This window comes from Hylaeus volcanicus, chromosome 2 (genome assembly GCF_026283585.1).
Source record: "Hylaeus volcanicus isolate JK05 chromosome 2, UHH_iyHylVolc1.0_haploid, whole genome shotgun sequence".
Classification (NCBI taxonomy): Eukaryota; Metazoa; Arthropoda; class Insecta; order Hymenoptera; family Colletidae; genus Hylaeus; species Hylaeus volcanicus.
This window is the reverse complement of record NC_071977.1, coordinates 3,367,344-3,382,288: the sequence shown is the minus strand read 5'-3', so window position 1 is coordinate 3,382,288 and position 14,945 is coordinate 3,367,344. Positions and strand designations below refer to the sequence as shown.

At 39.2% G+C, this 14,945-nt stretch overlaps 1 protein-coding gene across 1 annotated transcript in view; it reads right to left on the bottom strand.

The window, feature by feature from the left end:
* Positions 1-14,945, bottom strand: part of LOC128884844 (bone morphogenetic protein 1) — a 79,578-nt gene that overhangs the window by 18,281 nt on the left and 46,352 nt on the right. The window contains exons 2-4 of the mRNA XM_054138499.1: positions 13,884-14,036; positions 13,558-13,759; positions 11,399-11,674 (exon numbers count right to left, since the gene is read on the bottom strand). Of these exons, the coding sequence (XP_053994474.1) occupies positions 11,399-11,674; positions 13,558-13,759; positions 13,884-14,036 (631 nt within the window). The remainder of the gene's footprint in view (positions 1-11,398; positions 11,675-13,557; positions 13,760-13,883; positions 14,037-14,945) is intronic.

Below are 14,945 nucleotides of genomic sequence, written 5' to 3'. Positions count from 1 at the left end.
TCATCTTTTCGCTAGTAGCCCGTAGTTCCTATGATCACGCTTTTAAAAATGCCGACCAATTACGTACGCCTGCAATATTCGGGAAAAGTGATATCGAGGCCGCGAGAAGAAACGAGAGCGTACAACGGGACGATCGAGGCACGGAAAAACGCACGGTGCGCGCCAGCAGCCGAGGGGAGTGACACTATGAAAAATAATTTTCCCCCCTTCGCGTAAACATCGGCGTAAGCCGCGGAACGAGCTCGCGCGTGTGCCTGCTCTGCCCCTCGTTTATTAGTACTAATTACCGCGGGGGCGTAATTCTCCTCGGATTCTCTGTCCCCCACGTTCCCCCGGCGACCTGGGCCGCGAGGGGTGAACCACCCTTCCAGCGGCGACTCTAGACCAGGCAGCAGTCAAGCTATGCGCTTCTGAATCGGTGCTGGCATTACAATTAATTAACGGGACCTCTCGCCCGTGAGCTCCATTAAGGGTGCGCTAGCACCGTCAACGAAAGGGAGGCGTACCCGCGCTTGCACGCGCAAATCGTAGAAATTCTCGGCTTGCTGGATGGAAAAACCATAAGAGACCAAGAGAGAGAGAGAGAGATCTTTTTAACGACGCCACCCGGTCTCCTGCGGTTTCCCGGTTTTACGATCGCGCCGGATGCTGGACCACCACCGGGTCAGCTTACACTTTACGATTGACCCCTCTTGCCTCGTCTTATGAAATAAATATCCACCCTTCCAGCCGCAAAGACCCGGAAGAAATCGAAACGGGAATGGAGAAACGCCTGGCGCTATTGCCTTCGCTACTAATCGTTGCCCCACGGTAACACCGAAGCACGTACGTGGCGCAAACCGCGAGTAGGGGATTAAACCCGAAGAAATACATCGAATTGCCGGCTAAAGTTCTATTGCGCGCGTGTTCGTTGTCGAGATAATCAACACGGAAAGGAGGATTACAGCGCAACGATATTGTTCCCGTTTGGATTAGGCAGTTCTTCGAAACGATTAAGAGAGCATTCCAGTACGGAGCTTTCGAACTATTCGGTTTCTTTTGCATCTTCTCAAAGCGTAGACCATGCAGAGGGTACACAAATATATATCGAAATATATCTGCTAAATGATTTTGGTGAACTCGGAAAATTAACGTTAGGGACGTCTATAGAGAACGGTGCACGCAATTTTTGGAATTTGTCAATGTTTCAAAATTATTCTGCTTCGGGCCATAGCGACACTAATGTCAATGAAGATGCTTCTTGATTCGTTCATTTCAGATAAAGAAAACGCCTGGAATCGCGGCAACTATGAACGCACTTTGTTCAGGAGGAACTGTACAAGATCGCTTGGAATACGTTTAATTTTGACTATTTTCGATTTAGATTAATTTCGATTCTTTTTTTTTTGTAATTTCTCAAAGTATAGATCCTCGAAAATATATCTGCCAAAGGATTTTGTCGAACTCGGAAAATTAACGAAGTCAGGGACGTCTAAAGAGAACGATGTTCTCAATTTGTTGAATTTTCGATATTTAAAAATTATTCTGCTAACGAAGATGTTTCTTGATTTTTTTCATTTCAGATAAGCAGAACGCCTGGAATCATAGCAACCACGAACATATAATACTTTTTACAAGGATTGTACAAGATCACTCGACCACGTTTCATTTTGACTATTTTCACCTACAAAAAATTATGTACGTCCATAAAATGTGAATAAATACGTGTGCAAAATCCTTTATAAAAATTCCTTATAGATTAAAGAAAAAATTCTCAAGAAGCACTAAAAATCGACGCACTGGAATACCCTTTTAAGAAATTTTATTACATCCCTGCCAAGGAAGACTTTTTCCGTGAAAAATCGAAACTCTTCTCATCGAAAACGATGAAAAATGAATAAACAATCTGACAGAAGTCGTACAAACATGATTTTAAAAACGCATATCCAAGTAAATGTATTCGTTTCAAATGAAGGAGAATTCGTACAATAAATATTTATGATATACAAAATGTTTCGAGTCGAAAATTAAAAACCTCAACCAGAAATACAATCGAATAAGATCTCTACAAAACCTGTACGAGGTTGAAAATAAATCAAAGTTGAAGGATGTTTGTTGATTTTGTTTCGTACATCAATTATTAGCCAGCATTATTATTAACGTTATTTTTCTCCTTTAGATTTTCAGTCTGCGGTGCTTGTCACTCAGCCGAGTAACTTCGCGAAGGAAAAGCGAGATTATCTACGTTAAGGCGATTTGTGCTTGACGCGTTTCGAGTATGAAAATGAAAAATGAAAGTAGCCTGTCAAGAAAATGAATTGTGTGCTGATGGTTGGGCGGTTAAAGAACCCTCGGTAACGATTAACCATCTGACAATGACGAAAGAATAAAGTTTATTGTTTTAGTTTCTTTCGTCTTTCTTGCGATCTATGACAGTTAATTTTCTACCGTCTCAAAAATGTTGGATGGAAAATGTATGCTTGAAAAATATGCGAAGATAACAATAACCGAACGGTCCATAAAATATAAAATGATTCATACGCGGTGCTAAATTTCATTTGATAATTTTTGTAATTAAATTTCGATAGAAACATGATTATATATTTCTTCATCGATTATATAAAAATATAAATTCAATAATAAAACGTATAATCAATTATTCATATAGATTTGAATATCGCTAACATTAATCATCGTTTAGCACGAATATTGCGTTCCATTTCCGTTAAGATATTTCCTCCAAGTTGTTCCTTTCGTCAAATGCAATGGTAACAGTTGAAGAAAGCGTTTCAGAAAATTTAGACGTGCATTTCCTTTGACTTTGGAGTTAATTGTTACGGCTTTGCGGTAGGTATCCGGAGCCCGCAGCGATACGTCTTGCTTAAGACTACGTCTAACAACAAGTACCGGCGAGGAACAAAACCGGTAGTCCATTGTTTTGATTGTAGCGATCTTGTTGGAGCTGCCGCAAATGCAGTTCGGGATATAAAATGTAACGATAATCGCGCAATTCGCTCCGATCTCTGAAACCATTAAATCCCTGCGTCGAAACTTTCAACCCTTCCCGGTTCAGGGGTTTAACCGAGTCCTCCTAGTAGCAAAGTCATTCGTGGTTGATACTTCCGCCCGTAAACGAAAAGTGGCACGGAAAGAAAATTATTTCTCGTCTCGACCACGGCTGCATCTCTATTAAAGGTGCAGTTTCCTTGGATTATACAAATATCAAACACGAGAAAGCGATCTTTACTTTGATTTAGCAAACACTTTCTCCTCGAATACGATATTTATAATGCTTCATACGTTTTCAGGTTACTCGAGGTACATGAAAATGACGAATATGAAAAACATATGCAAAACATGTAGAAAAAAATCTCTCGTGAATTACTAGAACAGTAAGATAATAAGCGATCTTTACTTTGATTTAGCAAACACTTTCTCCTCGAATACGATGTTTATAATGCTTTATACGTTTTCAGGTTACTCGAGGTACATGAAAATGACGAATATGAAAAACATATGCAAAACATGTAGAAAAAAATCTCTCGTGAATTACTAGAACAGTAAGATAATATTTCATTTGTCGTAAGCGCATATATGGGCGAATCCCCAGAAATTTCAGATTTGGAATTTCACGCCTTTATTTAACATTATCTCTTGGTGTTTCAATATTTTATCGTGTGAACGTTTTCAGTGGAAGGTATGATGAAAAGAATGTTTTCTACGGGTTTCGACAAATTTGTAAGCTATCCGAGAAGCTAGGAAGTCGTTAACAAATTGAAATTTAAAAAATTGCCTCGCGACTTTGTTAATTTTCAAATATCTTAATAACGGCCACTGTTTCGAAATATTTCGAGCAATTTAAATATTAAAGAAATATTATTAAATATTATTTAAATATTTCTCAGTTTACTGTTATAGCGTTCCGAATTGTTCTCACGAACGTTGTACTTCCAAAATATATCGTATTTTTCCAAAATATATTGTATTTTTGAACATTGCAGGTAGACAGCTGAAAATTTCTTCTCTCTTTTTTTTAAATAATGTTTTCAACCCCTTTCATCGACTCGTCGAGGAAACGCTCGCTGGACTGCAGCGATTACGCGTGAACAACGATTAATTAATTGCTTCGTGATTAATTAACAGCTGGATTTCCGCGCGTAACGAATAATTGATCGAAGACAAAGTAATTCCAATAAAATATGCGACCGTATAAAATTACAATCGACGTTGGTGCGCGGGTTGTCTGCTCGACGTTCGATTTGTTTGACCGCGATAAGTTGCGTCGCGGTCAGCGACAGTTCGACGGGTCGAGCGAGCACGTCGATTGAAATAGTAGCGATCGAATAAAAAAATCCGAGCCACCCCCTTCTATTATCAGTGATTGATGAAAAATCGCGAGGCGTTGAATGCCGGGGAATCGGTGGATTATTTCGGTATGGCGAGGACACTGATATATTATATTGTGGTTTATTGCTTGGTGGTTTCGGGAGGGTTCGCCGTGGGGTAGAGATGGATCGACATTCGAAGGGGTGGTAACTAGCGCACGTCAGAGCTAATAGAATGATCTATGCGTCTCGCGATCGTTTGATTGAAATCCACGTCGAGTCGGACGATGGTGTTCCCCGATGGAACCGAACGGTTCTGTGAATGCCGGCGTGCAATAGAGAAGGATGACATTTTGAAAAAGGGGTGAACCGAGTCGCGTGACTTTCCGATGAATTTAGTGGCCCCAGTCTAATGGCATTCATTCGCGTGCTTTGATTTAAAATTCATCGCGGACACGGTCGATGATCGTTTACCAAATTCAAACAACGAGATCTTTTTTATTTATTGTTGTACGCAACAGATAAAGAAAATTCTCATTGAAACTCTTGATGTTCGAGACGATCCCTGTTGCAGAGATTCGTATTGTTCATTTTATCGTAATTTTTATGTTCCATACGACTTTTTATAGTTCCATTCGGTTGGACTCGTATCGATTTATATTCCTTATTCGTTTGACTCGTAGTATTTTGTGCATAGTGCATTTTTATTAAAAGACATAAACTGTTGCAATTGAGAGGAGGAAGTAATTGAACTTTAATTAGAATATCGTAGCAACAAATTATTATGATTTACAGTAACGGAACAGTTTATATTGTAAGTTCTCAGTTGAAGTATTTTCTCATTTGATTGTTCAATTTTAGTTATATTTTTTACATTGTAAGATATACTTTTAATTAATAACTCTTTCGATGAATTATTATTATAATACAATCATAACACATAAAGGGAATAATACTTCCTAAGTTCCTAATACTTAACCCTTGGAAGCCTAATTTTCCAAATTAAATTTTTAAAAAATATCGATGTATTTATCATTTGAACAATTTTGACAGCTGACGTTTATTTTTTCAACTGTTGTTCGAAAGAACATTATGCAATGGTAATATACGTACATCCAAATTATAAAAAACAAACCAGTTGCAAGCGTATAGCTCGATTTAAAAGTCCGGTGTCAAATTTGAAACTTAAAGCATTCAACACATCGCGATCATATTACGAAAGAAAAATAGAAGTCTGTCGTGGTACCGGATAACTGCGAAACGGCGGCTGCGTAAATTCGTTAAAGAATATATGGAACGCGTCATTACATTTCCACGAGAGGCGAATATACGAAATTCATTTCAGCAGTGGTCATATTTCGTGACGAAATTTCGCTCTGTGCGTATACGGCGACCCGATAAAATGATCTCGAGTGCGGAGCATTTGTCATCAATGAAAACGCGGCACTAAACCGAAATCTATTCGTTCCGGCCCCTTCCGGCGAACAATTAGCAGATATATATTCCCAGCCAATAATCATCCTATTCTGACGGGACGGAAGCAAAACAGTAATTAATTAATTTAGCTGTTGCAGTAGAATTCATGCGATCGATATTTTACAATCACGTCTACCTTTTGAACCATTTCGAGTATGTGTTTTAGTGCTCGTAAGCACATCGCAGATTAGATGCATTTATGGTTTGTACAAACACGTAAAACGTGTGATGCAAGTACGAGGCATACGGGCTGATCCACGGAATGTTTACATTTCCAATTGAAAAAAAAAAAAAGAAATTTCTTTGATGACAAGATCTAACATAAATTGTATGCGTGATCGATTTTAACTTGACGGCGTGGACGCCAGGAGGTAAAATTCAAAAAAAAAGGTTTTAAATCATAATATTGAAAGCAAAAAATGTTTGCGAGGGTTGATGCGAAGGGGTTGGTTCACCCCCGTAAAGAGGGCGGTGCAGAAAATCGACGTTTCTGAAGGGTTCGAAAAAATAAAAAAAATCTTTGGGGCGACTCTCATTGATAAGAGCAACCTCGAAGAGATCAAAATAAAACTCATTATTCGTCGCATCCTTTCAGCTCGTGTAATTAATCTTTTTCCATTTCTATTCAACAGACTGAATTACGTAAAAATATACGTGGTGCTACAGTTATGCTCCCCGGTGTAGTACACGATACATTGATTTATTAAATTCTTTATCGACACGTTCGGTCACTCGTGTCGCCACACAGCGTGGAATGAAATGCGCGACGAATTAGGCCGTCACGTCTCCGTGTTTTACGCGGGAATTGAGTTCGCGTTATAGCGGCGCGCAGTGACGCGCGCTCGCTTCCATTTTAATCGAATTCATTGAAACTGGCCTTAAATTCTCCTTTCAGCCGTCCATCTGACTGTCCAGGTGACAGACAACGACCGCGATAACCCCGGTGTCCCTGATAACTCACCGCTGAAAGAGTGGTCCACGGGGATGCATGGCAAGATACCGAGCGGAAGAACCATAGTCACGGAGGACAGTGGAAAATGATGGGTTACGGGAACCGATCTACTATCGATCCGCCGACGTATTCGCTGAATACGAAATTCTCCCTGGCCGATCGCGATAAATCACTCTTCCTCCATCTTTCTCCGTTCGGAGCGTCTCTTCTTGCATTTTTCTTGCCATCTACCCACCGCGACCTCCCCAACCTCTCTGTTCATCTTTTTGCCACTTCATTCCCAGGAAAGTTGAAACGACCGGTAAAAAGGGAGAGATAGATCGATAGGGGCGAAGTCACCCCCGTGGCGCGATCGCTTTCACGGATTCTTCGATGAAAAACGTTTAAGCCGCGATTAGATTGGACCCACGGTGAAATTAATGCGCACCGCCCGACGTTTTTACCCGATGCTTAAACCCCCGACTACAATTTACAGCTGGGAGATCTCGCGGAAAAATGCGAACCCTCGGAGAGCCTTCCTATCGCGAAATAATTATTCCTTTTCCGCTTTTATCTTAAGCAAAACCGACGCGTTTAAACCTCGGCCGACGCTGTCCGGACGCAGACCGCTCGCCAGTCTAATCCTCGTCGTGAGATTATACTTAAACATTTATTTTACACGTAAGTGGGTCGAATAACGCTTGTATGAGGTAAATAGTGTTCCTCGAACTTTATTATAGTGTTACGAGTCCTGATAAGGGGCGTTAATATACAGGGTGTTCCTGGATCAAATGGTCACCACTTGTTCTCTCTTGCTGTCTTCACTTGTTAAAAAAAAAGTATACGTGTCGAATCGAGTAACCTCCTCCTTTTCGAAGTCGGTTAAAAATTGTACGCTGTTCTTCGAAAGCATTATTCAGTAAAATTATTCGTTACCTGCAGTGGAAGTTATTCACGAATTAACCCGATATTATTAATGATTGCGCAGATGGAGAAATGCGAGAATTAAAATTTTGAAAGCATCATTTTTTACGTTTCTTGAATTATATTTAATAGGTAAACGTAACGATATCGTAACATCGATTTTTATCTATACTCGACGTTTTGTAAATGATACAGAATCCACAATTAAAGTACATATTCGTGTTATCAAAGCAATTCTATTTCTAAAGCAAAACTATTTCTTCGTATTACATCTAATAAAACTCTCTTTAATAACTCTCTAACGACTCTCTTGTTCTTGTCTAAAAACTCGTAAAGCTTGCGCCATTGATGCTACTCGAAAGGATTCACAAATAGTTATTTGCGTAATGGAAGAAAAATTGTTGAAAAGACATCAAAGAGCTCCGTATTTCTGAATCGAGATGAACGAAAGTAGAGACGTTCTTCTCTACATACGTTAAATATCACAAGATATTTAGGCTTCCCGTTTCTTTTCGAGGCGACCTCGTTCGATCGGAGTCACGTGGAAACGTAGGTAGAAATTCCTGCAGATCCAAGGTTTAACCACGTCAAAGGTATCGGATCCGATCCGACTTGATCCTCTCCAGAATTCTCTGGAGCTTCATTGGAGAATCACAGTACGATCGTGTTTCACGGTGTCGGATACAGGCCATAAACAAACGCTTTCGTAAGCCTGTTTCAACGTGCCGGAGGACGCCCGCTGAAATACTATGCCAAACCCGCTGATTTCCGGGCACGGCGCCAGGAAAATTCGCAGGACAAGCGGGAAATTAAATTTTTAACCAACAGCTACCGAGGTATTAACTTGTCGGACACCGTTTACGCATAGAAGAATCGTAAGTAACAAAATGGGTCGCGATATTGTAAATTTAGGTTTATAAAAATACCCATTTATTTACGATTCGCTAGAAAAGGTTCACTCGAGTGTTTTCTATTAGACTTGTATCGTCAAAAAAAAATTGTAACAGGAAACAGAAAATGAAATTCAACAAGATCGAACAAGTTACATTATAATTCAATTTAAGCAAATGGAAATAAAATTGATAGCTTCGAAAGGCGATCTTAAAATCACCTCTCTAAAAACAAACCGAGAATTTTTTTGAAATTTCAATTGGTTAATGTTTAAAAAAATTTCAAAGTTGAAAAAGAAATTGAAAAGTTCGCGCGACGGAAACTTTTTTCGAAATCGAAACATTAAAAACATTCTCGGCCTGAATTAAGTCCTACTATTAAAAAACAAGCGTGTAAAATTTCGTTAATATCGGCCTAACGAGAAAAGTGTACCTTAGTGGAGAAATTTTTACTTAATAAAATACCTTACGTTCCAAGCATCTTAAGAGAGACTTTTAGTTACTAAAATGCCATATGTTCCAAGCATCGTAAACGAATTTATGGTTTAAGCTTGTTTTAACGTCGAGTTCCTAGTTAATCACGAATCTTTTTGTTTTCACTTAATTTTAGAATGAAATTGTTAACGCGATATATATTATATGATATGACATAAATTCTAATCAATTGATTCGTATAAAATAATCTAAAATAATCTTTTTCGTCCCTGCTACCAAATGTTAAAACATAACACACGACGTTGCCACGTTTTACTATACAAATATGACATTTATTTTATTTACTTTTTCGGTAGAAAATCACGAACAAAACTATCTCTCGCAGATCCGTTTACTTTTTCGTCGCGCTGTTGTGCTGCCTTCGGGATCCGCCATTTATCGTAACTCCGTGGCTAAAACCGTACGTTGTAAAACAGTCCGTAAAGTTGGTATAAAAATGTAGTTTTATTAAAGTACGGGCGAAAAAAGGATTTTCTCCGGTACAGTTTTCCGATACCGCGCCCCCTTCTCTATTCTAGACTTCATCCCCTGGGTGTTTCTATCTGAGACGCACGCAATCTATACACGGACACATCCGCGACCGGTCAGATACACTGGCGCCGATGCTGACAGGTTATTGGCAGTTCAAGGGCTGAAAATGCCCGACCGGCGGTATCGGTCCCCGTTTTCCAGCTTTACGATGAAGGCCATTGTTATTGGCACAGTAGCCCCACCGGTGGAAAATTGTTGGCGATAGGGGAGAGGGTGCAAGTTAAAAGAACGGAGTATACTATCGAATCCAGCAAAATGCTTAATCACTCTATTGAGCGCAATTTCGGATGAATCGAGAAGCTGAAGTTCTTACGAATACTTTGATCATTCTCCTACGAGAAACCAAATCAATTTCTTTTGAGATATTAGTAGAAGCGATTTAAGGACCTTTTACTTTTCGATGATTATCGAAGCTAGAAGTTCTTTTCAGTTCAGAATTTCATTCTAAAATTAAGTGAAAACAAAAGGATTCGTGATAAATTAGGAACTTGACGTTAAAAACAAGCTTAAACCATAAATTCGTTTACGATGCTTAGAACATATGGCATTTTAGTAACTAAAAGTCTCTCTTAAGATGCTTGGAACGTAAGGTATTTTATTAAGTAAAAATTTCTCCTTTTCAAAAAAATTTGTCGATTCAAATGTCGCAATCACAAAGATACTTGTCTCCGATTGTACCTCCCATACGTTCTTAAGTAAAACTGGATTTTGAATAATTATAGAAAATAATTTTCGTCGATCAAATAATTCTTATAAATGTATTTCTGTTACTTTAGAAAAATCTTCTATTCAAATCTCATACGAATATTGGCAAGAAGTATCGCGTACGGAAGATAGAGACACCCCATTTTCATTTACGTGTTTTACATTCAGTCGGTGTAGTCGCGTGAAACGAGAACGCGAAACCCAATCGAGTAGTAAGACATCAATTTGTACCTCTCTGATGTTTCGTATCGTTCTTTATACTCTCATCGAATACTAATATCCGGTAGGAATCCTAAGCACCATAAATTTCTACTAGCATCTAAACCGTTTCGAATCGAGGTAATAACTTTTCTCGATAAATACGTTTTGTTCACAAACGTTTGCCACGGAATTGTTCCCGGTGCACTACACGTACGGAATCAAAGCGAATCGAATTTCTTGTTTCCTTCGTGGCAACACGACCATGATACGCTCTCCAAACTGCTTGCACATTTATTTACTTTTAAATCCGGGTACTAGTTAATTGCGTAAAACGCGAAGTTTATTTACTTTGGTCCTTGGTATCTGCTATTGATATTGTATGTACACGCCCACATTCTACGAAATTTCTTGTTTTTCGTTTTAACCAGGGTTAGTTTAATCGTATATGCAATTACTTAATCAGAAATTTAATCCATCGATTTTGTAAAAGAAATGAGCTTCTAGCCACTTACTTTACTTTTAGTTATCGGTGTTATTAAAGTTGTTCTTTTATTCATGTGACTAGCGATTAATAAATGATTATCAAGTTATCTGTACACGACGAGTTATTAAGATATCAACCCTTTGCACTCGAGAGGTGACTCTCAGTCATCGCAAGGTTTTCTTTAGGTTTAATTTCTTTGGAACTCGAAGTGATTCTCAAAATAGAGATCTCATTTTCGAAGTCGATATAATCTTAGCATTCGTGGCAATAGAATGCTAAGAAAGCATCTCGAGTTGCTGGTAGATACCAGAAAAAAAGGCCTCGAGTGCAAAGGGTTAAACCAATTTTTAGATATCCACAGATTAATTGATTCAAGTCACGCTCTCTCGGCTAAATACGTAAAGTTTATGCATAGTTGGCGATTGAAGTTTAAGAAATAGGGAACGTTCATTCGTACCTTCTGCGATGATGACGACGATGACGCCGTTTCGATATGTTTTGGGTAGTGCTCTCCGGTTGAACGGTGAACATTTCCTCTACGTTCTCTATATTCGCATATTTCATTTGATCGGTGTTCTCGGTGGTCGTGGTAGTCGTGCTCAACTCTTGGGATGTTCTTGAAGGAGTGTTCATCGATTTCGTTCCATCCACGTTGGACTCTGTGTGGGTGAGTTGATGACTTTGCTTTCGAACAGAATGTCGTTTTTTTGTCGATTGTGTTGTTGACTCCAATCTAAATATAAACGTCCGATCTAAATAAAATGTTGCTTCCTGAGCTCAAATTTAAAAAAAACTTTGTAATAGAAAAAAAACACGAATAAAGCATTCAACAAAATTAATATCTCCGTACGTCGTACTTCCGATAACGAATGATAAACCGATCACTGAGAGAATAATTAAAAAATGAATTCTTTTCGAATCGAAACACAGAACTCGAAACACGCCACGTGCAACACTTCACGATGGAAAAGCTTCACGCGTCGTAAACAAATTTTCAACGATCTTTGTGCCCTTTAGAAAATCTGACAAAAGGGACACACGATTCAGAAACGAGTAATTACTTCGCAATCGGATAAAGACGGACACGAACGCGACGACCTAGAAGTCAGCGGGACGCGCTTCAGAAAATCTTTCCTACGTCCGCGAGGTGAAAACCGCGTAATTTTTGCCATTTTAATTGCTTTCTCGGGCGTTTCCTTTTTGAATTTCGCCACTCGAAGCGGCACGCCACGCGGTATATCTCTTCAAGGAGCGAAATCTCTTATGGTCGCATCGCTGGCATACGCGTACGCGCGCGTAATTCTCGCATAAAACCAGAGATGGGCAGAATTTGTATCTAAATGCAAATTTCGCACAACGAGCAAAAGGTAAACGACTTTTAATTATTGATAAGAAGCAGTTCACCGACGACTTTTCAACTTGATACATAAGGTGATTATTTAGATTGAATTTTCATTTATTTTTTTTTTTTAGACAACGCTTTCAGATAAATCTAAATTCAAACGTGTATCTATCGTATCTATGTGTAAATATTGATCGAAATTGTACGGCATGTTGAACAAATAAAAATTCGTCCTGAATGTATTATGGAGCAGATCTGATTTTTGCAATATTAAAAATTATAGATCAATTTTTATTTTGCAAATACTACTTCGAGGTCACGTTTTTAAAAATCCGAGAAAATTATCATTGCATTCCTTGAAGCTTTTTTCTACAAAGTAGCCAAGTTTCATTCTGGTGTTCCTTCGATTAGTTCGCTATTATAGTCGGCTAACCGGACGGATATTGTCCTCTACACCTATCAATAAATGAAATCCACGAAATTTTGAAGTTTTTTATAATGTCTAAACGCTGCCATTTATGCTCGTAGAAAAATGTGGATAATCCAATCTTAGCCAATGATACTTCCTTAGACTTATTCTCCATTGAAATATCTTGTCATAACATGGAAACGATTTCTGAGAAATTAACTATCACTTTTGTTGCAAATCGGGTTCTGTGCACCGATTCCGCTATATTACACATCCAATAAACATATCGATCAACCACTTCGTGTTCAATCGTTTACATAGTTGAACAGATTTCATAATCGATTTTCTCGAAAACAAAGCCATGGATGAAACACGTCATACTAAATTTTTGTCTTATTTTTTCACATAGAATCATACCCTGGCCGTGTGTACTACGAATTCCGCCCGAGCCTGTACGTATTGGGTTGACCGGAAAGTTCGTGCCAATTTTTAATAAGTTTATTGAATTATGCAAATACTATTTCATTCCACGACCTTTCCACCTTTTAAGGAGTGTACGCGTGTTATTTGTTTTCAACCATTCCGATATATTCAGACCTGTATCACCTACCAAAAATCGGCACAGACTTTTCAGACAATCTTATACTTGAAGATATTCTGTGTGTTTTCATTCCTTGTTAGTCAACGACAATGACACACCTGGCTTGTTTGCGAACCCCAGAATCCTCGTTAATCAAAAATCCAAAGAAGCGAATTTACTATCGTTTCGAAGTGAAACGTACCATCGATGCGATGTTTTCGTTCGTTATCCGTTATTTCAATAAAACTTTACCTATTCCTGGATGAAAGTTTCGAGTTGGTCTACCTGAATTCGAAGCCCTCGTCCCTGACGTCGGGCCCGGCGTCGTTCCTCGCGTTAAAACTGAATTCACCCCCGAGCTCGCCGTCCATGCTGTATTGATTCCGGTCCACCATAATTGGTTCGGATTTCTCTTGAGAAGCCGCGATCTCCTCGTTCTCCTGATGCGCCTCGTTACCGCCGTGCTCATTTTTGAATTGAAGGATCTCTGAAACGACACCTGTCGCTAGCACGCCGACGAAAATCCGTTTTCTTTCTACTTTTTTCCCTTTGTCGCGAGACCGCGGGGGAAAGCTCGCCGCGAAAAAAGCACGAGCGGGGAAAGTATTTACCTGTGAGACCCTCCTCTTCGACCTGGAGACCCTCTTTCAAGACTTCGTCCCGGTACTTCTCCAGCTCCTCGAGGTAACTCTTGTTGAGCTTTTGCTGTCGCCATTCTGTCTCGTACTTGATATTCGGCAGGGCGATGTCGCCGAGAAAACCACCTGAAAGCACACGATATTAGAAAACCTCGGTGAGATCGGTCTTTCTTTCCCTTCTTCTCGCGTTATTATATTCAATGCGGTGCTACTGGCTTCTCTCAAGTGTCAGTTGCAAGTAAACGAACGAGGTACGGGCGAAACTTTCTAGACTACGAGTGGCTCTGATGCCCATTGTTCCGTAATGGTGGCGTGATCCTTCAAATTAGTTCGCATTTTGCCACTGTTTCGACGCACTTTTTCGTAAGATTACTCGCAAGTTATAACTACAACGAACTCGTTGAATAGTATCATTATGTACTGTATATTTATTTAGTGTATTATTTGCTGTATGTCTTGCACGTGTAGCGCGCCTTTGAGATACATTCACGACTTATTACTGGCATTTAACAGAATAATCGGAGTGTGCCTACGGCTTATTCTGTCTTATTTAAAAAAAATGCCAATGCTCGCGATTTTCTTAAGGAAGTAAACATCGGAAATACAGTGTTGCTAGGTCCGAAGAATATTTTCTTAATTTATATATAATTCTAATGTATATGTATTAACGAATTTTCAGCTGCTCTCGCAACTACGAAAGGTTATCGTGGTAAATGTTGGCATATCTTACTACACAGAAGAAAATATGACACCGACTTGCTGGTGTTTACGTCCCTAAGAAAATCAAGTGCATATATATATATGTAAAAGATTCTCTAAAATTTGCAACTGCTCAACAAGCGACTTATTCAGGTGACCTGTTTAAAATGCCCCACCCTGTATGTACCTTGTTGTATACAAGGTTGAGATAACTTCCTAACGAACAAGTTTGGGGCACAAGTATGTAAGTACTTTTATGTACAGCACAAGAAACTGCATCGACCTGTGAGAGAGAGAGAGAGAGAGAGAGAGAGAGAGAGAGAGAGAGAGAGAGAG